Source organism: Chiloscyllium plagiosum, chromosome 36 (assembly GCF_004010195.1).
Source record: "Chiloscyllium plagiosum isolate BGI_BamShark_2017 chromosome 36, ASM401019v2, whole genome shotgun sequence".
NCBI classification, from domain to species: domain Eukaryota; kingdom Metazoa; phylum Chordata; class Chondrichthyes; order Orectolobiformes; family Hemiscylliidae; genus Chiloscyllium; species Chiloscyllium plagiosum.
In genome coordinates this window covers 6,563,940-6,589,263 of record NC_057745.1, presented here as the reverse complement: position 1 = coordinate 6,589,263, position 25,324 = coordinate 6,563,940, and the positions used below count along the sequence as shown (strand labels likewise).

At 41.9% G+C, this 25,324-nt stretch overlaps 1 protein-coding gene across 8 annotated transcripts in view; it reads left to right on the top strand.

The window, feature by feature from the left end:
- Positions 1-25,324, top strand: part of LOC122540917 (A-kinase anchor protein 13-like) — a 411,711-nt gene that overhangs the window by 270,561 nt on the left and 115,826 nt on the right. For 6 of the 8 annotated variants that reach the window (XM_043677213.1, XM_043677212.1, XM_043677211.1 and 3 more), the window contains 5 exons: positions 14,654-15,036; positions 17,607-17,660; positions 20,419-20,481; positions 23,070-23,265; positions 24,217-24,295. In XM_043677213.1, coding sequence (XP_043533148.1) covers positions 14,654-15,036; positions 17,607-17,660; positions 20,419-20,481; positions 23,070-23,265; positions 24,217-24,295 — 775 coding nt within the window. The remainder of the gene's footprint in view (positions 1-14,653; positions 15,037-17,606; positions 17,661-20,418; positions 20,482-23,069; positions 23,266-24,216; positions 24,296-25,324) is intronic. The other 2 variants (XM_043677209.1, XM_043677210.1) reach the window with 2 other exon arrangements.

Genomic DNA, 25,324 nt, shown 5'->3' with positions numbered 1-25,324 from the left:
GTTGACTGAAGGATTGAGGGTATTAAAGGACACTGATTTAGAGTGATTGGCAAAGCAAGAAGAGGTGATAGGAGGTAAAGCCCGTTCACCCACTGAGTGGTTAGGATCTTGATGGTGGAACCAAGCAATTGTGGCTTTCAAAAGGGAAACAGATCATTATTAAAAGAGAAGAACATCAAAAGAGCTGGAGAAACTCAACAGATCTGGCTGCATCTGAGGAGAGAAAGCAGCATCAGTTTTGGGTACAGTGACTTTTCTTCAGAACCCTGAATTAAGTTATGAAGAAGGGTCACTGGAGCTGAAACATTAACTTTGCTTTCTCTCCACAGCAGCTGCTGAGTTTCTCCAGCAATTTCTGTTTTTGTTTTAGTGTCCCAGCATCCACAGTTCTTGACTTCAGGAATATAACAATGGCAGGGCAGTGGGGTGAGGAGTAGCTAAGTGTGGGCAACTGACACATGCATTGCAGGTCTCCTCCTGTACTTTAGTCATTCTGTAACTTTGTTCTCTAGGTGATGTAGGACTAAGTGAGCATAGTAGTCGAGATACCATTGAAGGCAGCTTTTGTGGTCAGCAGTAGGGAACCTCAACACTGACTCAGGAAATAGGATGCCCACAAACATTCAGCCATCTCGGTGAAGTTGGGATGTGGTCACTCAATGTGTCAGATTCAGTTCTAGCAAATAGCCAGGATAAGTTAAAAGGCATTTATACGTGATTTATTTTGATTTGGGATGTCTCTTGCTTTCAGTCCAGAGACCAGAATATTTAGCCACAACATATGCTGGAGATGGAGGTTGACAACACAGTATCATAAGACCCGCATTGCTGTGGAGATACATTCCAGCAACATTTTGATGATCCCCTTTCACAGGTCCTGCTTGTATGCCTTGTCTCCCATTCCCTGATTGAGCCCATGGGCTTCCATTAAATTGACTGACAATGCCAAACTACCGCAGTGGTTAGTCATTGCAGGATAGCTGACTAGACTCTTAACACCTAGCATCAGGCATATTGGAAGGAATTGCAGGCTGATCAATCTGGCTGACCACATTATTAACGCACCATATGTGGTCAATAAGTCATGGCACGGGACTTGAACCTGGGGCTTCTAGCCCAGAGTTGGAAACAGTACCATTATGCCACAATTCCTCCCAGTTTCACCAAGTGTAATGTCGATAAATGGTGGGAATTGAAACAAACTTTTTGTTCGATAGGGTCAGATCGAGCAAGGTCTGGAGCTGCAGTCAAGTCGTACAAGATGTTAGTTGTAGACCCCTCATGTTGGATGTGGTTGAAATGTGATTTGAAAGAGTCAGTGTCGAGCTGGGGTAAAATGCTGCAATGAATACTTCTGGCTTGGTTTCAGGTGATATTATCTTGTTGGTTGCCTGAGTTATCCAGGCTGAGGAGGGAGCACCCTTTGCAGAAGGAGTAGCTTCTTGTGCCCACTTAATGAGTAGCCTGGGCAGATGTGCTTCAGTCAGCTGGGGAATTAATTTCTTTCCTTCGCTGCTGAGACAGGACTTGAGAGTTCCATATCTAGGCTGTGATTTTGCAGATGCGTTATTATTGAGAAATTGCTCAGCAAAGGTCAGGGGCACCCCATGGGTTTGTGTTTGCTCTGCTTTGTGTTTCATTTGTTCACTTCATGGACATAATTCAGTGACTGAATTGGTACCTGAAGCATGCCTCTGATTCAATCCACGAATCAGGGACTGAAAGTCAATGGTAAGAATTCTAAACTGTTAATAGTGTATTGAAACTGGAACATTCTGTCAGTGAATCTTGCTGTGCTGAAATGCTGGAGGCTAGTATTTAAGTAAATGCACGTTTTGACCAATGTGTTCAAGGCCAGCTGCCTGTTTTCAGGAGTGTTTCATGTGTTCAAAGTCCGTCAACGGCTAACTGTGGTACACTCAGTAGAATTTGAATGCTCTTCAAACAGGCATTTGTGTTCATGAACAAATACAGGAATTTAAACAGATTTTATGGAAAGTATATGGCTTTAAGTTGCATGTTTCCAGTCTGTGGCCTGCAAAATTGGAACTGCCCACTTTCAAATTGTCCCATCTTGTGTTGTCTGATTTTTATCTGGATTTGAAGATTTGGGAAAGTCTGTTCTTGGTGCTTTTCTATGGCCTCATTAGCTCTCTTGATTTTAATGATTTATTCTAAATATGAATGCGAGCGTCAATTTAGACTTTTCATGTGCTTCCATGGCTTCAGGTTGTGTGCTTAATTAGGTCGTGGAGCCAAAAGAAAGGAATCCTCATACAGAAATAAATAGAAAAATTAATCTTGGAGAATCGCCAGGTTTATTAACAATAGCTTCATTTCAGCTGCAAGTCTTTCTTGCTCTCAGGCATGTTTACAAACTGAAATTCAAGTAACAGTTCATTTTGGAATAAAAACCACATACTACTGACGCTGGAGATCTAAAATAGAACAGAAAGTGCTGGAAGAACTAAGCAGGTCTGGCAGTATCCATGGAGAGGGAAACAAAGTTAATGGTTCAAGTCTGATGTGACCTTTTTCAGCTTCCATATTGGATTCAATGTTAACTCAGTTTCTCTCTCCAAAGATGCTGCCAGACCTGCTGAGTTTCTCCAACTACTTCTGTTATATTTTAGACTTCCAGCATCGGCAGTAGTATCTGGATGATATTAGCATTGAGAACAGTTCTGCAAATTACACATGGGGGGAGTGAGATGACCTGTAAACTTTCAGGGGTCTCGGTAGTAAGTACTTTGATAGCTGGGTCCTCATATTGTTGGATAAATGGTAACCCTTGTAAAGCAATATGCTGGCTCAGGTCTGATTGATGGAGGTAATATAACCTGGGGCATCACCCACATACATTACATTCCCCATAACACTGGCTAACCTGTACGTTATCCTTAAATTTCACATATATGTTCTGTTCACACCCTATTTATGTGCAGGCTAATTCACAACTGATTGACCTAAATGGACTGTTACACATGGGTGAATGATGCTTATGTAGTGGCTAACCTGCAGACTGGGCCTGGCAATGGGAGTGCAGCACATAGCTACACATCTTAAATGGACAAAGAATCGGGATAATGCACAAGGATATTAACATGTCTTAGGTTAAATATAAAGAATAAGAGATGATGTGTCTGGATAGTGAGATGCAAATTTCACCATGTTGCCTGGAAAATAATGTGTTGAGTAAAATTTGTATGCAGAGATGCAAGTTAATGTGTTGAAAGTTTGAGCTAATGCATTCACACGGAGTTTGTTAGGTACTTTGGTGACTTTGCTCTTGACTGTATGTTATATACTGGAATAATAATTTTTAAAGATGGGGCAAAGTCAATAAGCCATAAATTTGATTTGAACACCACCTTTTCACTGAGTCTCTGAAAAAACCTCTCATTGAATATCAAGCCTATTTATACACATGGTTTCAGTCCCCTTACGTGGTAACTTACTACGCATCTGTCATCCTTTGGGTGCATAGGTTCTGCTTGAACTCTCACTCACTGCCTTCCTCGCTCTCATTCTCTCATTCTCTCCATTCCCCTGCCACCATCTCTTTCTCTCTCCCCCTGCCCCACCACTGCCAATCCTTGTAATTTTCTAATATCTCGATTGTGTTCTCTGACAAAGGCAACTTAGCACATGGTCTGCAGTGTGTTCCTTATGTTAGTTCCGCTCCTCTCTTTGCTGTTAGTTTAAAATAATTTACCAATGTCAGTAATATTGAATAATAGTTAAAGTAGTTTGAGGATTTTAAGTTTTTTCTAAAACACTTTTGACTTTTTGAGCATGCAACTATTTATTGAAAATAAAAGCCTCATGTTCATTAAACAGCCCCTTTAAAGTGGTAATTTCAGCTGCACAGATTGGTCCCAGCAGATGCAGTCGTTAAACAGTGAGCTTATTCTTTGCAGACTTCAGTTAGTGTGTTAACCATTTTGGTTCAGTGGCTTCAATCTTTTTGAAAATTAGGATCAGATTGCGATGGTGCCAGGAGTTGATGGGCTCTGTGCCAACAATTAGCCAGCTTTGGTTTTCTTCCCAAGATTAATGGAATAGTAAGACACAGCCAGGACAGAATACACGTCTGTGAAAATCAAAATTATGTTTAATAATGTACATACATTTTATTCATTTGATATCTGCAGACACTCTTACAGCCAGCCTTTGGTTTACAAGCTGTACATTCATCTTGGTAAATCTGTTTTTTTTTGCCTTAGTACACCCATGAAAAGTTGAGCCTACAGTGGAACGATAGGGATTGAGAAATTGCTGAACACAAGTTAAAGGCATAACTTGATGATAAGAGGCAGGAATCCTATCTCATTCGAAGGGCAAGAGCTCGTACAATTCGAGTGGTGGAGCTTCCAGTGCCTCAAGTCAGAAGTTTGTATGTATGAGCTGCACTTACAAGAATTGAGCCATATTCCCATCTTGACACTTTCTACCACATAGACACTGGGGAGACTTCTTCAACCTGTGGTCATGCTATTAATGGGGAGGGGAACATTGCCAAATCAAGTTATATTGCTGCAAGAATTAAAACAGTGTAAAGTGGAAGTCTGAAGAAATTGCAACAGCAGCTATATTCTTAAAGTGGCCTTTCAGTAAGCGAGTGTTATATTGTGAGATGGCAAGAGTCCCTCCCTGTTCTGTCTGATTCCAAAGTCTGGAAGTGAGGAGCTTGCTGTGGTGATACAGATGGCCTGCAGATTGGTGTACCAGTGACTTTGAGCCACATTAACCTGATTGGTTTGGCCATTTTTGTTCTGATGCTTCACAGTATGACTTGGGTCAACCTGATTCTATGCCAGTTTGATTTGAAAAGCAACTGCATTTGTTCCTGGAATCCTGACCAGCCATTCTGTGTCAAGCAACCTTATCCCAGAGCAGGGTCATCTGCCTGACTGCATTTGTGATCTTACTGTGCTGAATATAATCTCAACGTTTGCTGCATTTTCTTTTGAAAGTGATTTTTGACCTGAAGCACATCAAGTGTTTGAGAGGTCATGAGGAATTATTTAATTGCTCAGTGATTTGCTTTTGCATTATGTTTAAAAGTATTCCATTGTAATCACTGTGCCAAAATAAACAGGACAGAGCAACAAAACTGGTCTGAAGTGTCAAGGTGGAAATAAGGTGAAGTTAGGAGAAAGATTAGACAAGCAGGAGCTTTAAGGTCGAGCAAAAGTGTTATAATTTTATTGAAACATTTTAAATGTTGTAGCTAAGTTTCTTGTTGTTACTTGTGTTACCCAGGTTTAGGAGTGTATACATCAAATTAAAATATGTTTAAAACAGATCATTATATTCACAAGCTCATCTCTGATCCTCCAGATCTCACCAGCTTCATTGTGGATATCGGCACGTCTAACTCCTCCACAGTTTTCAGGAGTTGGACCAGCTTTTCATCTTAGAGCTGCTGCGTGCGGAGCTGTTCAATTGATAAGTTCAAAAGGTCCATCTCAATCCTTCCTCCCCCGTACCCCCAATGCTACTGCGCACTTGCAATGCTTTCCCTGGGGCTCAGCTATTTGAATAGACTCATGGATTTCTGGAGTCTCATCCATGTCTGCTTTTACTTCTTTGATGCCCGTGTATCCATCAAAGCAATTGGCTAATCTATCACCAGTATTTGTTCCATAAGCTAATGGGAGCAGTTCTTCCTTGTCGACCTTATCCAAGCCTGTTATAATCTTGAGTACCTCTACTAAATCTCCCTTAATTGCCTTTACTCTGTGGACAGCAACCCTTGTTTCTCCAACCTAACCATGTAGCTAAAATCTCCAATCTATGGAATCATTCTGGTAAATTTCCATTGTACCTTTTCAAGGACCCTCACTAGCTGCCTGATGTATGACGATCAAAACTGGAGACGGTTCTCTATTGTGAACTGGTGAGTGCTTTATAAAAGTTCTCCATATTTTCTCTACGTTTCTGCTCAACAACAGTATATATGAAGAGCAAGATCCCAGATCCCAGCTGACTGCTGTCTCCTGCCATAATGTCTATACTTCCTCCCCCTACCCCATCCCCAAAAATACGTCACCTCAGACTTCTCTACTAAATTCCATCTGTACTTTTTTGCCTGTTTTATTCACCTGCAACATGACATAGACAGGTTGTTTGTATTATCCTCCCACTTTGCCCCTGCTCCAACTTTGCCATCAGTACATTTTGCTTCATGTTTCCGTGTATGTGTCAAAAAAAAGCAGTAGTTCTTTGGGAAAATCCCATCCTCCAGTCTGAAAAATAACCATTCACGAATACTCTCCATTTATTGAAGCTAATTGTTTTATCCACGTGATCTCTGATCCTCCTATTCCATGAGACACAATTTCAGTAACTTTCATGTGGCACTTAGATGTTTTATTAAGATCCATATGGACTGCATCTACTGTCTATCCTTCATCAACATTTTCTCTTACTTCATCAAAGTATTCCTTTAATTAGCTGAGACACAATCTGCCTTTTACCAAACTGTAATAAAAGCAAATTACAGCTGATGCGGGAGACCTGAACCAAAAGTGAAAACAAAATGCTGAAGAAAGTTTTCTTCTGAAGAAGAGTTCTATTGGACTTGAAACGTTTACTCTGTTTTTGTCTCTATAGATGCTGCTAAACTGGCTGAGTTACTCCAGAATTTTTATTATTTTACAGATATATTTTGGTTATCCTGATTAACTCAGTCCCCTTCCCAAGTTTCTGCTGATTTTGTTTTCCCCCAGTTACTGATTACCTTAACCTCTAATGGATGTTAACCTAACTCACATGCATTTCCTCGGACTGTCATTGCAATCTTGCTTGAACAAGAGTGTTACAGCGGTAATCTTAAAGAGACAACAGTTTGTAATCAATGTGTGTTCCGATTCCTCCAGAGGGAATGGCAAATTTCCAGTGTTAATATGTACTTGGAAGAGTCTTTCACAAATAGAAAGCTGCTCTCCAGAAATATCTCTCTTTTGTGAGGTGTCTTTGTGAAATATCACTGGTGTTGATTTTCCACATTCTGCTCCCAGACTGTGTGTAGATTTTAAGTCAATGAATTTTTTTTTGTTTTAAAACAAAAACGCATTTTTTATTTGGTAATGGGCACAAGAAGAAGCATCAGCTGAACAGACAGTCTGTTCTCGTGTGGGAAGTTTTGTGGGTTGAGGCAAAAAAGTTTTCCTGTCAGCATCGACAAAAGTAGCAAATGCAGATGTCAGCTTGGCCTCAGACTCAGTAAATTACCACAGTGCTCACTGGAAATATCGAGGTCTCTTCCTTGATGCTGTTCGTGGTGGTTTTTGTTTAAATTCTGTTCTTTCCTTTTATCCTCCAAGGTGCTGAACTATACTGAGGAATTAGGGCTAGTGGCCAGAGCTCTGTCCATTTCTTGGAGGTGAACCTAGTGAGTAAAGGTAGACTATTTGCCATTTGAAAGGCATTACTATTGAGATAAACTCTTCTCCATTGACACATGCAGTGGAGTTCCAGCACCCCCACCACTGTCTCTCTGCCAGCCGAGTTGTTTTTTTCAGATGTACAGAGGACACGATTTGAACCTTAATGTGTTAATTTGTTGATTTAAATAGATTCTGCTGTTAGCTTTTGATTTTAGGCACCAATAAGGTAAAGCCTGTAAAATTCAACTGCCTTTGCAAATCACCAGAATCAAAAATTTTGAACGAAGTTTGAAGTAAAAGCAAATACAATTAAAATTGCCGGGCTTTGAAAGAATCCAAGTACAAGAGTAAGCTGTTCAGCCAATCACATCTCCTGCATCACTCTATTATAAAAATCATGGCTGATCTGTGACCTCATCAGTATTTATCTTTTGATGTCTTATTCTTTCCAAATTGGCCTTTTAAGCTCAATTGTCCCAGAATCAATAGGCTTTTGGGAAATAGTTTCACATTTCTGCTAACCTATGTCTCTCAAAGTACTTTCCAATTTGCATCTAAATGTCTTGTCTGTAATTTTAAGATTTTTGTCTTTCTTCAAGACCCCCATCTGAAGAAATACTTTTTCTGGATCTCTGTTATAGATCTCTTTTAACATTTTAAACACTTTGTTCAGACCAACACTCAATCTTCACTCAAGGGGATCCAAGACTTTGGTGCCTATCCTAATAACTTAAAACACCTCGCCTCCGTTTTGCAAGATCAGACAAGACATTTCACCCACATCACTGAAGAGTTCTCTCAAGAGGGCCCATGGTAAAGTTGCCATAGTTCCAGAGGACATTAGGACTGCTCATTCATTAGAGAAAGACAAATGGCGGTGTTTAACTTGAGGGTCACCATGCCTCAGGGGTGAGAGAGATTAAGGAGGACAGTCCAACATGGTAATCTCAGTTATCATGGAAATTGAACCCATGCTGTTGGCATGACGCTGCATGGCACATCACTGTCCAGTCAGCTAAGCTAACTGGCCCCTTATCACCCAAGGCCAAGAGCAGTGATTCTACTATTCCCCAAAAATAATGAGAGAGATGGCAAGCACCAACACCTAACTCGGCACCCCAGAATGGCCAGCACCTAGTCTACAGGTGTCATCATACTGTGGTGACACTGGCTGAATGAGGATTGACAAACAGGGAGAAATAGAAGCACACTCCTGTAGTTCCTGTTTCTTCTTTCTCCTTTGCCTGCCGTATAAACAAGTGTCAACCAGCCATTACATTTTGTCAGCCCTGATCAATGTTATGTTTTCCAATTCTGTCTTGTTGCCTGTGTCTGCACTGCACCATGTTATTGATCTGGACTGATGGTTTTGCTGTAAAAGCTAAAGTGAATGTCAGCTGCAATTCCCCGTAACTCAAATCAAACTGAAATATTGGTTTCCTGTTTGTGCAAAGAATAGGCTTAAATAGGAATGACTTTCTTGTTTTGATGACAGTTGTTTTTGTTCATATGCATTGATTAATGAAAAGCTTATTGCTTTAATGTATGAAAAGAACACGACCAGCAATAAGTCATTTGTTTTTCCAGTGACTGTTTCCAGTTGCTGGTGTACAAGCCATCTTGATTTTTGATAGTTTGGTTCCCCCCCACCATTGCTGGCCTGGTAATGCATACAGCCCACTTCCCTGGTCTCCTATTCCCTACACATGCCTTACAAAGCAGCTTGCAGCTAGGGCCACCAGGTACGTAGTTGCTCCAGAGTTGTCAGCTCAAGACAAATTCACGAAGGTTTTCACTCCACAGGATTGACATGCCAATCCACAGCCTGAACACCCACGGCTGGTACTCCAGCATTGAACTAAAGGGGCTATGAAAAGTGCAATGTTTTGGATGAGACCATTAAACCAAGGCCCCAAGGGAATAAGGTGATGTCCACTTGCACTTGTTCAGAAAGGTCCAGTCCAGACTCATAACATTATACAGTGAAGATCTAATTTTCCTAGTGAGAACTGAAAAGGAAATGTAGCTCAGAGCTGATTTTAAAATTTAAAGTTTTTTGGGGGTTTTATTTTATGTTTATACTACAGGTTTCGGAGTGGGGTGCAGTGAGATTATCCTAGTATTATAGCCCAATATCTATCCTTTAAGCAGCACCACCAGAAAAAAGAGAATCTTGTTGTTATCCCATTGTTGTTTCTGGGACCTTTCTGAGAGCAAATTGTCTGTTATGTTCCCTCCATTATAACTACACTTCAACAGTGTTTCTATGGCAATAAAATAGTTGTGAAAAGTGCTGCATAAAATAAGGAAATCTCTTATTTGCATTAGATTCTAACTCACACCATCATCTCTCAAGCAGTCTTTCTTACCCCTCTCACCCCACTGCCATCCTCTATCCTGTCCAATCATCAAAACTTCCCTTAACCAATAAAACCAAAGTTCTCAAGAAAAAAAACAGACAAAACATGCTGTTTTGATTCCCTATTTGAATATTCTCCTGGTTTTCTCAAACCAGTGTCTTAGTATGATGGCTCAGTGATTAGCACTGTTGCCTCATAGCACTAGGGGCCTGGGTTCAATTCCAGTCTTGGGTGATTGTGTGCTGTTTGCACATTCTCCCTCTGTCTGTGTGGGTTTCCTCCGGGTGCTCCAGTTTCTACCACAGTCCAAAGATGTGCAGCGTTAGGTGGGTTGGCCATGCTAAATTGTCCTGTAATGTCCAAATATGTGCAGGTTAGGTGAATTAGCCATGGGAAATGCAGGGTTATGGGGATGGGAACATTGGTGCAGACTCGATGGACCGAATGGTTTTCTTTTCCACATTGTAGGGACTCTATGATTCATATTTAATGTTCAGCTTGGGAAATGATTCCTCACTTTTGGAGGGGAGCATCATTGTTGGAAGTCATTGCTGTCAAAGTATAATGGGCTTAGATGATGAACCACAGCACCTTCTGACTGTCAGTGAACATTATCGCAGGACATCCATGAGTGTTATTGACTTATTTTGCCTATAAAGTTGACAGTGGATAAATCCACCCTTGTTTATTTTCTTTATCAAGCTGTTTGTTCACCTAATCTAATCATCATCTCGTGGATTCACCATAGGGTGGTGCACCAACCTGTCTTAATTAGCTGATTTGAATCAGTTCCTGACAGGAAGTTAAACTCGCTGTTGTGGGTCGAAGGTCAAAGGAATCCTGTAGTCTGTGAGTGAATTGGAGCAGATAATCCTGAACAGACTGCTATAACATACCGTCACCTTTGATCTTCAGGAGTCATTCTGACTTCCTGTCAAAACTAAAACAATTAGCCAGTCCTGGGGAAATGGCCAATTTGTCTAAGTCAACTTGATGATTTACTCTGCAGTGATTGCAGGATTTTTTAAAATCCATTAAGTCATTGACAATTTTTGGGCTGTTTGTCCATCGGTGTTGGCAACTCCTGCAGTAGTCTTCCTTCAAAGTGAAGTCTAAACCATGTCTGCTGACAACTAATACATGACAACTTGTGATAGAAGCTTACAGACTAGCATTTTTGCCATCTGGCGTGTTTTAGTACTTAGGTATTACCTGAAATCCAATTATAAGGTCACATAATAGAGAATAAATTTGGAAAGTTACTTCAAACATTTTGAGTTGAATGATTTTTTTGGCACTATGTATCTGCATGCATCCTATCTGAAACTCTGGGTGTAACTTTTTTTCTAACATTAGTTTCAGGTAGCTAGCTACTTGATGAAGGAGCAGTGCTCCGATATCGTGCTTCCAAATAAACCTTATGGAATATAACCTGGTGTTTTGTGTTTTTTTTTTTACTTTGCCCAGCCCTGTCCAACACCAGCTCCTCCACATCATTTTTTCCAACATCACTTTTAGTCAGTGTTGCTCATGAGTCACACACACATTTCTTTGGCTGTTCCTCAGCAAGATTTCAGCTCCTAATAGTCACTTACATTGAAAAATGTTATTTTCCAGATGCCACCTCTGCCCATCCACCACCACCCTTTTTCCTCTTACATTTTCTCCTTTCCTTACCATTCCACTGGCATTGTCAGAACTTACCATTATGTTCACTCTCCAATCTGAATAATAGGGTATTGGAAGGAACTTTGACCCTGGAGGATGTCACAACTCAGTCTGATCCTGGTTCTTGCAACCCATGTACATTTTTCTGGGGACGTTAGTAATTGGCAGGTAGGAGTCTTCGGCGATATTTTTGTGCTTCAAGAGGCAACATGGTGGCTCAGCAGTTAGCACTGCTGCCTCACAGTGCCAGGGACCTGGGTTCGATTTCTGCCTCGGGTGACTGTGTGGAGCTTGCACATGCTCCCCCTGCCTGCGTGGGTTTCCTCCGGATGCTCCGGTTTCCTCTCACAATCCAAAGACGTGCAGGTCGGGTAAATTGGCCATGCTAAATTGCCCATAGTGTTAGGTAATTAATCAGGGGTAAACATAGGGTAGGGGACTGGGTCTGGATGGATTACTGTTCAGAGGGCCGATGTGGACCTGTTGGGCCAAATGGCCTAATTCGGTACTATAGGGAATCTAATCTAATCCGAATTGAAGCTCATCCAACTTCTTCTCTGGCTGCTTTGAGTTACATCACAGAGTCCCCTAGACTCGACTCCCTCTTGACTTACCTATTCCAGACCTGGCTGGTCTTCCACATTCTCCCATTAATAAACTTGAAAATCACCCAATACTCTGCTGCCTATATCTCACCTTGCTCAAAACTCTATTCTTTCCTGTGCCTGTTGCTCTACATCAATTCTGGGTCAAGCATTGCCTTACTTTTAAAATTCTCATCCGCTTATTTTGTATCCCGCTATGTCCTCACCCCTCCCTGTCTTTGTCATTTCATTTAGCCTCTCGACCTACCAAGATGAATGCTTAATTTATTTCTAGCCTCTTTAGCATGCTGAATTTTAATCGCTGTGTTGGAAGTGACCCATGTTCGTTTGCCCTAGCCCCAAGCTCCAGCTGTACTCCTCCCTCTGTCTTCCATGTCATCGAATGTAAGGTGCTCCTTAAATCCCGCCTCTTTAACCAAGCACTAGGCCATCTGACCTTCCATCTCCTTGTTGTACTCAGCGTCAAATTTTGATTTAGAGTGTTCCTATTAGACTTATAAGCTTCCTAATTAGACCACAGGTGGGTTACTGCAAACAGTCTTGGGCCTCTTATTGAATAAGCAATATACTGGCATTGGAGGCAGTCCAGAGAAGGTTCATTAGGTTAATCCTGCAAATAGAAAGACATTCTTATGAGGAGAGGTTAGTAGTTTGGACTCGCTGGAATTTGGAAGAATAAGAGGCAACCTTATTGAAATGTACAGGATTCTGAACGGGCTTGACAGGGTAGAAGTGGGAAGATTGCTCCCCCTTGTGGGAGAGCCTTGGGCCAGCAGGCATCATTTCAAAGTAAGGGGGCGTTAATGATATAAAAACAGCAAGTTCTTGTCAGCACTAGTTAATTTCAGGTACCTATCTATTGCTCCAGCAGCAATGATCAACTTAATTCCCCATTCTCATTCCTCTGAGCTTCAGGGTGCTGGTAAATATAATGGAAATGTTGTTCTGAATTGATTCTTCACATCACATATCCGATTTAAAAAAACATAACTTATTGAGCCTTTGAACCCCAAGCAATTGAGTTCATTTAGATTTCTTCAGGTTTTTGTTTTGCTTTTCAAAAGCTGGCAGTACAAGGTGTCTGCAAGACAGTCCAACACTCATGAGGTCAGTCTAAAACTGGGCAAAGGCAGCAAAACCACATCATATGCCTATGTGCAGAACAATCTTAAGTCTGTTGTAGTGAGGTAGCAATGTAAAGTTAGCAAATCAGCCAATTTTTTTTTAGGATGGGATTCTGCAAACATCTTGTTCCCTTGGATGGTTTTCCCTTTGACACAATACCATTGGTTTGACCCCAAACCATTTTACAGGCACGAATCATTGAGCAAAATGTCCTACTGACATCAAATAGGAAAATGAGAAGTTTCTGTAGCAAGCCACCAAAGGTGCCAAGAGGTGACAAGCAATTTCCTAAGGAATGGGGAGCCCCCAATATGAAAAAAACAGATCCTCTGGGATCATTTACATCCGTAGGAGAAGCTAAAGAGGCAGTTCCTTTCATATCTCAGTTTGAAATTTGGCAGCTCCTGTCGTGTAGCACTACCCTGATATGACACAATAAATCAGCCTGGAATGTGCTAAAATCCTGTGTATCTTAGAGTATGTAAGTGGGGTTGATACTTGGGGAGGGCTTTAGTGGAGGGTGAGGGAAGTAGCCTTGTGCACTTTTTTTCACAGCAGGAACTCAGCTGATATCCTTGCATCTTCTGTGGTCTTGGAGTACTGAAGCAGAATCTAATACTGGGGTAACTGGGATAAGCAATGACCAGTGATCTATTTTGAAATCAGTCTGTAGTTGTGATCAGTTCCCCCACTATACGAAACATGTACCAATTCAACCAGCAAAGCAGCTCTTTAGGAGTAAAGGGTGGCAAATGCCTTCTGACGATATTATAGCTTTAAGAGGTTTATTTTATTCTTTGTTTGAAGGGAGGCCTTAAGATAAAGGTGAATCTAATAAACAGCCTGAGAGGCCTTGGGGCTTTTTTAAAAGTTGGAACAATAGAAGCAGCCGGAATGGGTGGTGTCAAGCTCCCACAGAGCTAGAACTTTTAGTTTTTTTTAGTAGCAGTTGCTGCTGGGGTCTTGATGCTGGGTTTGTAATCTGCAGTATACCTCTCCTGCTTTTCTCGTGCATGTGTGCGCTCGTGTTCTCTCTCTCTCTCTCTATCTCTCTCTCTATCTATCTATCTATCTATCTATCTATCTGTAGCTCTCTCTCTGTTTTCTCTTGTCTTTCTTTCTGGACTGGAGAATTGCCTGTTAGACCAACTGTTTTACTGAATTTGCCTTTGCCATGGGTGTGTTTACGCTGTTGGAACATTTACTGTTTAGTAGTTAAATAATTTATTATTCTGTTAAGTTTTCCAACAGACTTAACTTATTCCAATTTCTTCTTTCTTTATTGTATTTTAACTATACTGTATGAATAAAGTGTGTTTTGTTTCAAGAATGATAGTTTGACCAATTGAATCGCCTCTGGAATGCAACATTTGGCTTTTAAAATAAAAAAAAGTTAGGGTCTAGGCTAACTACTTCCTGTGTTTTGAGAGGGTTTGGCCTGGTCCATAACACTGGCTGTTATTAAAAATATGAACCTAGTTTTTTTTTTCCTGTGTTTCAGCTTGTGGGTGCGCAGAACATTGAGTATGAAGTTAGTGGTGTGACGACAAGTAGTTCGACTATTGGGCATTCTGAGTCACCTGAGCTGACCGCAGCCCTTGATGGTGAGGTCTTCCTGCCCTCTGATGCAATCTTGGAAGTAAAGGAGGATCATGACAGACAGAGTCTTTTGAGCACCGAGCAGAGGGACAGCAGAGGGTCGGCAGGGCAAGATAATGGCTGCACTGTAGTGTGTGAAGCTGAAGAGGAGAAGGACAGTGTTGCTGATGTGCCCACACGAGCCTCCATCTTCAGACCAGTGATCAGGCCACTGTCACCCTTCCGGCGACACAGCTGGGGACCCGGGAAGAACACAGGCAGCGAAGCAGAGATCAATCAGAGAAGGTAAGATGTGAAAAAGAGGGATGTGGCTGGAGAGTTGAGGGAGAGAACTCTGTAGCACTTATAAGGTTCAACCATCTTTCTATTCAATTCTCGATTGGTATGGCGACACTTTACAACAATAAATGTTACAGTGAGTGGATATTAATGTACTGTAGGAAAATGGGTTAACTAACCTAAAATGGAGAATACACAATGCATTTTGCAACCACGATGTTTAAACAATGCAACATTTAATTTTTTAATAAGTCATTATAATCCTCAACCTTGTTCACGCAACTCTCTTTGCTTCGGCATTTTGTCTGTTTTGGTGGCCTTCAAAGTGACCTTGTGGAAGGAGGTGAAGAAGTATAAGCTGCAAATGGTTTAATTCTTAAACATCAAGGTAATGGTGGAAAGAGGTTACACTGTTCATGAGATGAAGCAGAGTGAATTTCCATGTTGCTGTTTGTCCCAAACTTAAATGATCTTTGTTTTTCTGTGATCATTTAAGTTTGAGAGAGAAAAAACTCCTGAAACTCAGGCCTATGGTCATTGGGTGGTGTGTACAATCTTTAGGTAATTTGAAGCAAACGCATGCCTGAAAGCATCAAGCTGGAAGGAAGCAATTCAATTTTAATGGAGTTGTTATCATTGGAGCAGAGGAGTTTGGGATTGTACATGATTGAAATGTATAAAATTGAGGGGCATAGACAGGGTAGACAGCAGGTTCCTCTTGATGGGGGGGATCAATGATCAGGGGCATAGATTTAATGTAAGGGACAGGAGGTTTAGAGGGGAGGTGAAGAAAAGATTTTCACCCGGGGGTGGTGGGAATCTGGAATTCACTGCCTGCAAGGGTGGTAGAGACAGAAACCTTCATACCCGTTAAAGAAGTATTTAGATAGGCACTTGTGATCCCAAGGCGGAAGTGGGTAACGCACACACCGGAGATTAGAGTCGAGATTAGAGTGGTGCTGGAAAAGCAAATCAGCAAATGATTCCTGATGAAGGGCTTTTACCTGAAACATTGACTCTCCTGCTCCTCGGATGCTGCCTGACCTGCTGTGCTTTTCCAGCACCATTCTAATCTTGACTTGAGATCCCAAGGCAAACAAGGCTATGGGCCAAGTGCTGGAAAATGTGATTAGAATAATTAGGTGGTTGTTTTTGACTGGCATAGACTCGGTGGGCTGAAGGGCCTGTTTCAGTGCTGTAGCTCTCTTTGGTTGCATGATTTGATGGTGATTACTCCAGTCATAGACTGCAACTGTGAAGTAATGTTATAGCATCACATTGGATAGCATCCTTAGTTCATGTTCAATTGGATGATCATTCAACCTGGCCTGAGAGGGTGTAACTATTAAGAATGATTGAACAGGATGCGGGGGAATGAAAGGGAAAAGCAAAGACTTAAGGAGTGACCTGATGTTGTTAGTTGTGAAGTGGTATGATGAGACAGACATGAATGAGATTTTCATGTGTTTGGGAGCAGAGTCCTCTCAGTGGCTTCAGACCACTGGAGACTAAATGGAGATTGCCCACCTGAGCTTGCTGCAAGACAAGCTGGAGGCAGCTATTTTCCCAAAGGATCCCTCTGAGTTCACTATCCAATTATCGGATATACCGGTTACTGGACTGACATCTCCAGAGCCTCCGCAGTTCCAGAGGGAGGATGGTGCTTCTCAGGCTGGTAGGAGAATATAGGGGCATCACAAAATGCAGCCCCACCCTTCCCCTGTACCATGAAAGGGTGAATGCAATAATGTATTTTACAGGGGAGCCAAGTGGGCAGGCTCCCGCAGTTGAAGAGGAAGACTGACTGGCTGGCAGCCTCACTGGCGGGCAAAGGCTCCGATGGACCCCAGGCTGTCACCAGCTGCACCTCCATTCAGGGACGCCATGGTGAATTTAATCTGCTTTAGACTACCCATCACAATCTTCGTGCTGGCTGGTGGTCCCCAAGAAGCAGGAATGCATCGGTGAGCTGTCCCTGCTATTTTATCAACCGTCCCTCACCACCCCACCCCAACTACCATCAGTCTCCATTCAGACCATTCCCAGGGCTGGGAGGATCTTGCTGTCAAAGTCATGAATCTAAGATAGTCACTGAAAGTCCAATAAGGTCTTCAAGCAAGTGGCTGGAACTTAGAACTCGTTATCACTGGCTACCACATCGAGTATTTCAGGGAGGAGCATTGACACAGTTAGTAGAAAGCCAGATAAGTCCACATGAATGGGAAAAAGACAGTGTTCATAGTGGGCTGGATTACAGTGGGGTACAGGTTCAAGTGGAGCATAGACACTGGCACGGATGTGTTGGGCCAAATGGTCTATTTCTGCACAATGAAGGTTGGGATCTCAGTACATGAAAGAAGGGGATGGTTTTAATTGCAGTGTACTTTACCTTTGGACTTCAAATATATTGATTTTTGCACCTTGTGCAAGTTTTGTCCCTTGCTATTATTCATTGTTTTGCTTTCTTGATTTCTCTGGTTTTCATTCTTCTAATCATTTCATCCTTTATTCTTCGAGGCATCGATCATTTCATTTCTATGCTGAATGATTGTTCATCTTCATTGATTTGTTTTCAGTTCTGTGAGAATGCTTGGTGACATGGTAAAGCGGCCACCAATTCATAGAAGAAGGTAAAAATGAAGCAAGACTATCTATTTTAACCAGTGAAAATGAATATTAATCTTCTGTTTTCACACAAGCTTGAGCGTTTGGCTGCATCTCTGGTGTTCAGTAGGAAAACAGACTCCTTTTATTTTGCAAATTTTATTTCACTGAAGCCTGATCAGGAGCACCACTATTGGGACTAATTAAAAGTTGACTTTTCAAATAAAATTAATTCCTCACCAAAGTCTTGGGGCTGTGGGAGGACCTGAGGGAGGTGGCAACAGACAGTTAATAGGTGACTATTAACAGCGGTCTCAGGCCTGCTTCGTCTCTGTTATCATTTTTGCTTTGTGCCAAGTTGACAGCCATGGTCACACATGAACTTAGCATGTTCCTGAGCCTGCAAGGGGGCCGAGGGTGTCCTGACCTAGGATGTTCACATGTGAATGTCTGATAAATAAGAATCAGGTCAGCATTTAGTGTGGTGAACTGGTTTCTGTGGAAATCAGTACATTCCTCAGCCTTGAATCCTGTCCCTTTGAACTGTTGACCTTTTCCTCCATTCTGTAGAGGAGGAGGAGGGAGGTAGTGGTGAAGGAGTGTTAGTCATTTGAGGTCCAGGTTTCAGTGTAATAACAATTTGCATGTATCAACACAGGGTTCATTAATCATGATCAGGGCTAATCTTTGCAAATACATTGTTAACGTTCTTAACAGCTGTTACCACCACTGCTTCTGTTTCCCATCTAACTATTTTCTAAAACTAAAACTTTATGGTACCATCACTACTTATCAAAAAAAAAACACGTGAAGGAATATGCAATGACACCATTTTTAATTCTTGTCTTACATAGAAATCAATATTTTTACTGGTATTGAAGTCACAGATGATGATTAATCTGTGACACTTTTATGCCTTATCACCTTGTAAGGTGAAAAATGCCCACTGGTATAATATGACCAGAAAGCTCACTGAGCCACTGAACATTCATATTTTAGCTACAAAGGAAGATTAGATCAGATGCTGGAATCCTGAGACCAGTAACAAGCCTTTGTCTCCCCAAAATGTTCTGTGGAAGGATATTGGAAAGGGTTCAGAAAAGAATTTAAAGGACGTTACCTGGATGAGAGGGTTTGATGTATAAGAAGCTGGATCAGCTGGGACTTCGTTCCCCCTGTAACGTATGAGATTGAGGGTGACCATATAGAGGTTTATAAAATCATGAGGCATAGATATGGTGACAAGCAAAGGTCTCTACCCTCAAATAGAGGAGTTCAAAATTAGGGGGCATAGTTTTTAAGTGAGAGGAGAAGGATTTAAAAGGGACATGTGGGGAGCATTTTCACACAGAAGGTGGTTTGTGTGTGGAATGAACTGTCAGGAAGTGATAGCAGCAGGTACAACATGGCAAATAGGATCATTTTAGTTTGCGAAACCTGTTCGGCATGGACATGTTGGACTGGAGGGCCTGTTTCCGTGCTGTATCTCACTATGACTCTGAGAATGCTCCCTACTTGCCTGGGTGAGTGCAGCTCCAATAACATTTTAAGAAGCTTGGCACATCCAGGACTAAGCAGCCCATTTGGTTGACATACCAACCTCTACTTTTCACTCTGCTCATCACCACACATTCATATTTTAGCTACAAAGGAAGATTAGATCAGATGCTGGAATCCTGAGACCAGTAACAAGCCTTTGTCTCCCCAAAATGTTCTGTGGAAGGATATTGGAAAGGGTTCAGAAAAGAATTTAAAGGACGTTACCTGGATGAGTAGCAACAATCAGTACCCATCCTCAAGATGCACTGCAGCAACTTATCTAGAATCCTTCAACAGCTCCTTCCAAATCAATGATCTCTCCCACTTAGCAGAGCAGGAGCAGCAGATTCATGGGAACACTAGCCACCTACAGGTTCCCCTCCAAGTCTCACACCATCCTGACTCTGAGAGATATCCATGTTGCTTCATTGTCGCTAGGACAAAATCCCAGAACTCCCTTCCTTGTAGCACTAAACTTCACAGGCTGCGCAGTTCAAGAGAGTGCTCACCATCACTTTGCTGTGGACAACTTTGAGTGGGTGGTAAAGGTTGGCTGTGCTGGTGATATCTGTTTCCCATAGATTAATTTGAAAGAAAAACCTTTGGATGCTGCCTCCCAAATTTAGAGGAATCTAACCAGATAACCTCCGGAAATAGCACTGTAGTACAGTGACTATGATACTGCGGTAGAAATACAAAAGTTGGTTCCAGTGCCGTCATGACAAATTTGTGGATTTACACGAGGAAGAAAGTGGTGAATTATTAATAAACCAGCTAACTCATTAATCCCTTTAACGAGGGGCATTTATCTCCACCATAAATTGACTCCAATCTGCCATCAATATAGAATACACTTTTTAAAAATAAATAGTAGACTGCCTCACAGCATTAACAACTACTTGCAGACTTGATAGTGATAGATCAGTCAGCGTTGTCAGTGTGGGAGTAATGTGGAAAGATAGATTTAGACCCACAATTCACCCTGCTTTAGTGTGACTTATTAAAGATTCATCTGTGGAAAATCAAGTGGCAAAGAACATATAATCTGGCAAGCTTTTTTTTCAACCAATATCATTTGAAAATTAGATAACTCATCAGACATGCAAACACCTAAAAATTTCTCAATTTCCTAATAACCTCATAGTGTCGTTGCATTGAAACTTGTGCTAACATTTTCTTCTCATCTTTTCCTTGCTATGTCAATATTTCCTTCCTTATTCTGATCCTCTCTCCCCTTACCTCTAGCATGAGTTGGTGTCCCTGTGAGAAGCAGTGCCCTGTCTTGGAATCTGACATTAGTTACCGAAGGTATGGATTATGCACTGCATAAAGGCCAGGTGGTTTCATATCTGTTTTCAATATGATGAGGCAGGAGACATTGAATCTTAAGGTTACAATTTTGTTTAAATAAAGCTTCAAATGCTGGACATCCAAAGTATGAGCAGAATGTTCAGGAAATGCATAATAGACATGCAAATTATATTACTTGAGAGATTTTGCACACAATTAGAGTCCATAAAATAGTCATTTTGGTTGTCTATATCTTCTGGTTTTGTCTGAATATGTGTAGGGGGCCTGTGAGACATTCCCCAAGAATATTGTGATGGGATTTTGAAGGGTCAGCATAGAGGCACATGCAGTGAAGCTTAGCTCTCAGGGAATCTATTATCCCAATGTTGAGTCTCTTCCAATGATATTTAGAGTGAAAGATTGAGTGACACCCCCCCCCCCCCCCCCCTTCCTGCTGCTGTTGGGCGACCCCTGGTGCCTGTTGGAAGTAGTGCTGGTAGCCTGGCAGGAATTTCCTGATTCTGATTTTTGACTACAGCGTGGGATATCCAGGAGATCTGTGTGAAGAAAGAAAAATATGTAGATACCCTATTGCAACCACAGCCCTACCGCTGTCCCTCTACAAAACAAGGATGCCCATAACAAGGAACAAAAATTGAAAAACACGCAAGTCAGTGGTCTTCTGGAGGCTTTGAACCAAACCCAAGACGTTGCTCAAGTACAGTTGCATGTGTCCATTGTCACTCTGTCACTTTGGTGTTTCTGTCAAAGTATTGCATTCACTAGCAGTAACCTGGGAACAGCTTTGAGAGGGTGGGGAAAAATGGTGTAGTTAGCACAGAATGGGGACAACATACAGATTATTAACTAACTAGTTTGCTTTGAAATCTTCTGTATACCTTGCTACTCTTGTCTTTCAGATGCTTGCTGCCTGGTAGATGTACAGTCAGCCTTTATACTTACTCAACTGCTCTAAAAATGGACATATTTTATCTGTGTTTGCAACTTTCTCCTTCAAAGTTTGAAGCACGTTTAGCTGCCTATTGACTTTGAAAAGTGGTGCATGCTTACGGGGCATGTTTTGATGCACGAGAGCTGATTCTTGACGCTTCACCCCCACCCCCAAGAAACTGAAGCCTCGTACATACTGAGTTTCTGTGTATAAATGTGCTTTTGTTTTTGAAACTGTTGAATTCCTTCAGAATAGATTTCATGTCAGGATCGTGTCACCAATCTAGCTACTAATCGCTGTCCTACACTTTTCCCACGCACAAGTAAAATATTTCCTTTCCAAATCACTTATAAAGATTATTATTCCTGTCCTCGACTCTGCTTGCCAAAAGAAACACAATTTTCCACAACAAGGACAGAAATGCACAGCAAAGCCAGTTGGCATCTGGAAATAAGCCAATTAGGTTAGCATTCCAATTATGCATCACAGTATAACTACTGTTCCTGAACTTAATTGATGATGAACATCCACTGATTGTGTCAATCGTACCAAAAAACAGCACCCTGAGTACCTGAGTGCTTGTTTACTTCTCTAACTTGTTTACACTAGTGGCCTCCTTCTCAGCTTCCAGACATCATCACAAATTACCGTTAGCCAGAATGCTGAGATACCTTACACTCTTCCATCTTCTTCACATTATATAGGGGTCATCAGGATGAAGGAGTGGATCCTTCTCTTTATCTTCACCTGTATCTATTGTCCTTGTGATCATGAGTTGTACATTCATATCTGACGTATAAGAATACAAATTCTGAACAGAATTAGACCACTCAGCCCATTGAACTTGTTTTGTCTTTCAACCAGACCTCTCATGGGTGCTGTGATTTCTCCACGTTCCTGCCTACCCCTGCTAACATGTCACCCCCTTCCCTATTAAGAGGCTACCTACTTCTGTCTTAAAAATACTCAAGGACTGGGTTTCCACTGTCTATTGATGGAGAGTGTTGCCCACCTCGGGGCCCTCTGTGAGGAAAACTATCTTTCCTTCTATGTCTGAAATTGACAGCCTCTTATGTTAAAACAGTGCCCTCTAGCTTTTGATTCTCCCACAGGGGAATATCCTGTTCACATCCACCCCTGTTGGGAATCTTGTACGTTTCAAAGAAGTTGCCTTCTACTCTTCTAAATTCCAGCAGATACAAGTCTAACCTATTCAGCCTTTCCTGATTAGACAAGCTCCCATTTCCAGGTATTAGACCAGTAAACCAGTGGCCATCAATGTAGCTGACGTCTCATCTCTAAATCTACCATTGGCTCCACTTCAGGTAATGCCCTCAAGCCCCATACCATCTCATCTCCATCCCTAATGTTCCCCTTGGCATTTCTCCACCTTCCACCCCTCTTGTTCCTCTTTATATCATGATTGTATTGATGTCATCTCATCCTCCGTCCTGAGACGTGTTCCTGTACATGTATTATTCCTCATTATTCCCCTATTTGCAAACTGAATTGTTAATGGAAGTTAACTCTTGCACTTATCAGTGTGTTCATGGAAGTGTTGATGGGGAAACACTCGGAGAAAATTTGCCACAGGCCATTTTCCAAGTTAACACAAAATTGTTGTGGATTGACTATATGTCCTATGTGCATTCAGTTACAGCCTGGAAGGTCTGGTACATAACAACGAGGTGACCAAGGAAACGTCACACACTGCGGAGTCCGTTTTGCAAAATTCCCGCGACCCTCGCCGAGCTCCAATCATCAGCACCGATGAGCGTGGATCACTTGTCTCACTGACCGAGGAAGAGATGGAGTCAGACCACAGCGATGGCAGTGTGTTTGACAACCCGGTAAGGTCACCACTTTTAAAGGAATGTCCTGTGACCACAGCCAGAGCTGTTCAGCTTGTATTTTATTTGATTAAAATTGCGCGATATGGGTGAAAGGGTCAAGGCCCGTATTGATGGCAGAGTAAGAAACCTAAGCTGAGCTCAGCAAGACTGGATTAAGTCGCGAGTGTGGTGCTGGAAAAACACAGCAGGTCAGGCAGCATCCAAGGAGCAGGAGAGTCGACATTTCAGACATAAGCCCTCCATCAGGAATGAGGTTTGTGGGTCGGGGCTGAAAGATAAATGGGAGGTGGTGGGGAAGGGAGGTAGCTGGGAAAGCGATAGGTGGATGAAGGTGTGGGAGAAGGTGATAGGTCAGAGGTGGCAGGTCTGGAGGCTTGTGCAGAGTTGGAGGCTTGGAACTGAGATAATGTTGGGGGAGAGGAAATTAGGAAGCTGTTGAAATCCACATTTATTCCGTGTGCTTGCAGGGTCCCAAGACAGAGTATGAGGTGTCCTCCTTCAGGCATCGGGTGGTAATGGTTGGATTAAGAGTGGTAAAACTGGATTAAGCTCAGAGACAAAAAGTGAACTGTACGAGAAGGAGGAGGCCAGATGCCTTTACACATGCACACTTCACAGTCTCATGATGTTCCAAAGTGCTTCGTACACAATGCAATACTTTTAAAGTGTAGTCGTTGTTTAAATGTAGGAAATACTCAGCACAGGTGCATCGCACTGCAATTACTTCATCAACTATTTTGGCATAGACAGTGTAAACCTCATGAGTAGCTCTAGTAAACTATTGATTGTGACTGATATCTTCTCTCTCTTGATCTGTTGCACAGAATATAGGTTTTAGTGCTGATGTAACAACTTTACTACCTAGTTGGGACTTTTAGAACCTGCCTGTAATTTTGCAGAATATTAGGTAAAAGGAAATTCAAAAGCAAATCTGTTGTTTCCTTACAGAAATCGATGAGGGTACATTCTGTTCCTCCACTGATGAAATCCATTTCACTACAAGCCATTAACCCACCGAATGTAGACAGTAAGTACTGAATAGATTTTCAGCATTCTAATACACAAAGATTACTAACTAAAATGATACGTGTTCAGAGCAAGCAAAAGTGAAGATGCTGAAAGTCTTGAGCTTATTTTAAATGGTTTTATTTTCAATGCTTCATCTGTTCTCCAGTTTTCACCCCGTCTTGAATGGTGTCCACTCCTTGCTGCAATACTCCTTGCAGTGCTACGCTCCTTCCATACCATAACAGTAACAGCTGGTGTTTGTGGGTAAACCTTAACCGTCAATAGACACAAGCAATACAACTGTAAAGGACACCATAGCAAAATCCCATGCTCTCATTCACCCCATATCCAGACACACGTAGATAGGGATGGACAATGAATGCTGGCCTTGCAATGGCACCCGAGTAAGTAAAACTGGATTCAGAGCAATTAAAAATTGACCTTTTTTTTAAAGCGTGGAGGTGTTGGCTTGATTGGCCATTGTCACAGCTTGAACCCAGCTAACTCCTCACAGACTGGGCATCAAAGAAGAGAGAAGAGTGTTTAGATTCAGACAGCCCCTTGCACGCTTTCAGGAACTGTGTCAAACCAAGAAATGACATTTGAATTGAAGCCTCTGTGATTTTGGACAAGACCGTGGCAATCCCTCTGCCTACAACAAAGGCCAAGCAATGAGATAAATGACCAGTTAATGTGTTTTGTTGGCAATGCTTGAAGAATGGTGATGGCTTGGACACACAGGACATCCATGCTGTTCTGAATAGTGGCTGGGCTTTTTGACATCCACTTCAATATGTATTGCACTCCCAGCAGTGCTGCAGTCCCTCCACTGCATTGAAATGCCATCTGTTGTAAGGCATTGAATCCTGGAGTGGGCCTTGAGCCCATGGTCTTCTGTTTTAGAGATAGAAGAGTGATTGATGTGGACTGTTGACAGAGATTGGGAATATCGAGTGGAAATGCGATAGTGAGTCATCTCACCTGACCTTTAGGTGAAATATTTCTGCACCAGCTTGAGGTTTGTCCCTGGCAGGTGAAGAGATTTTAG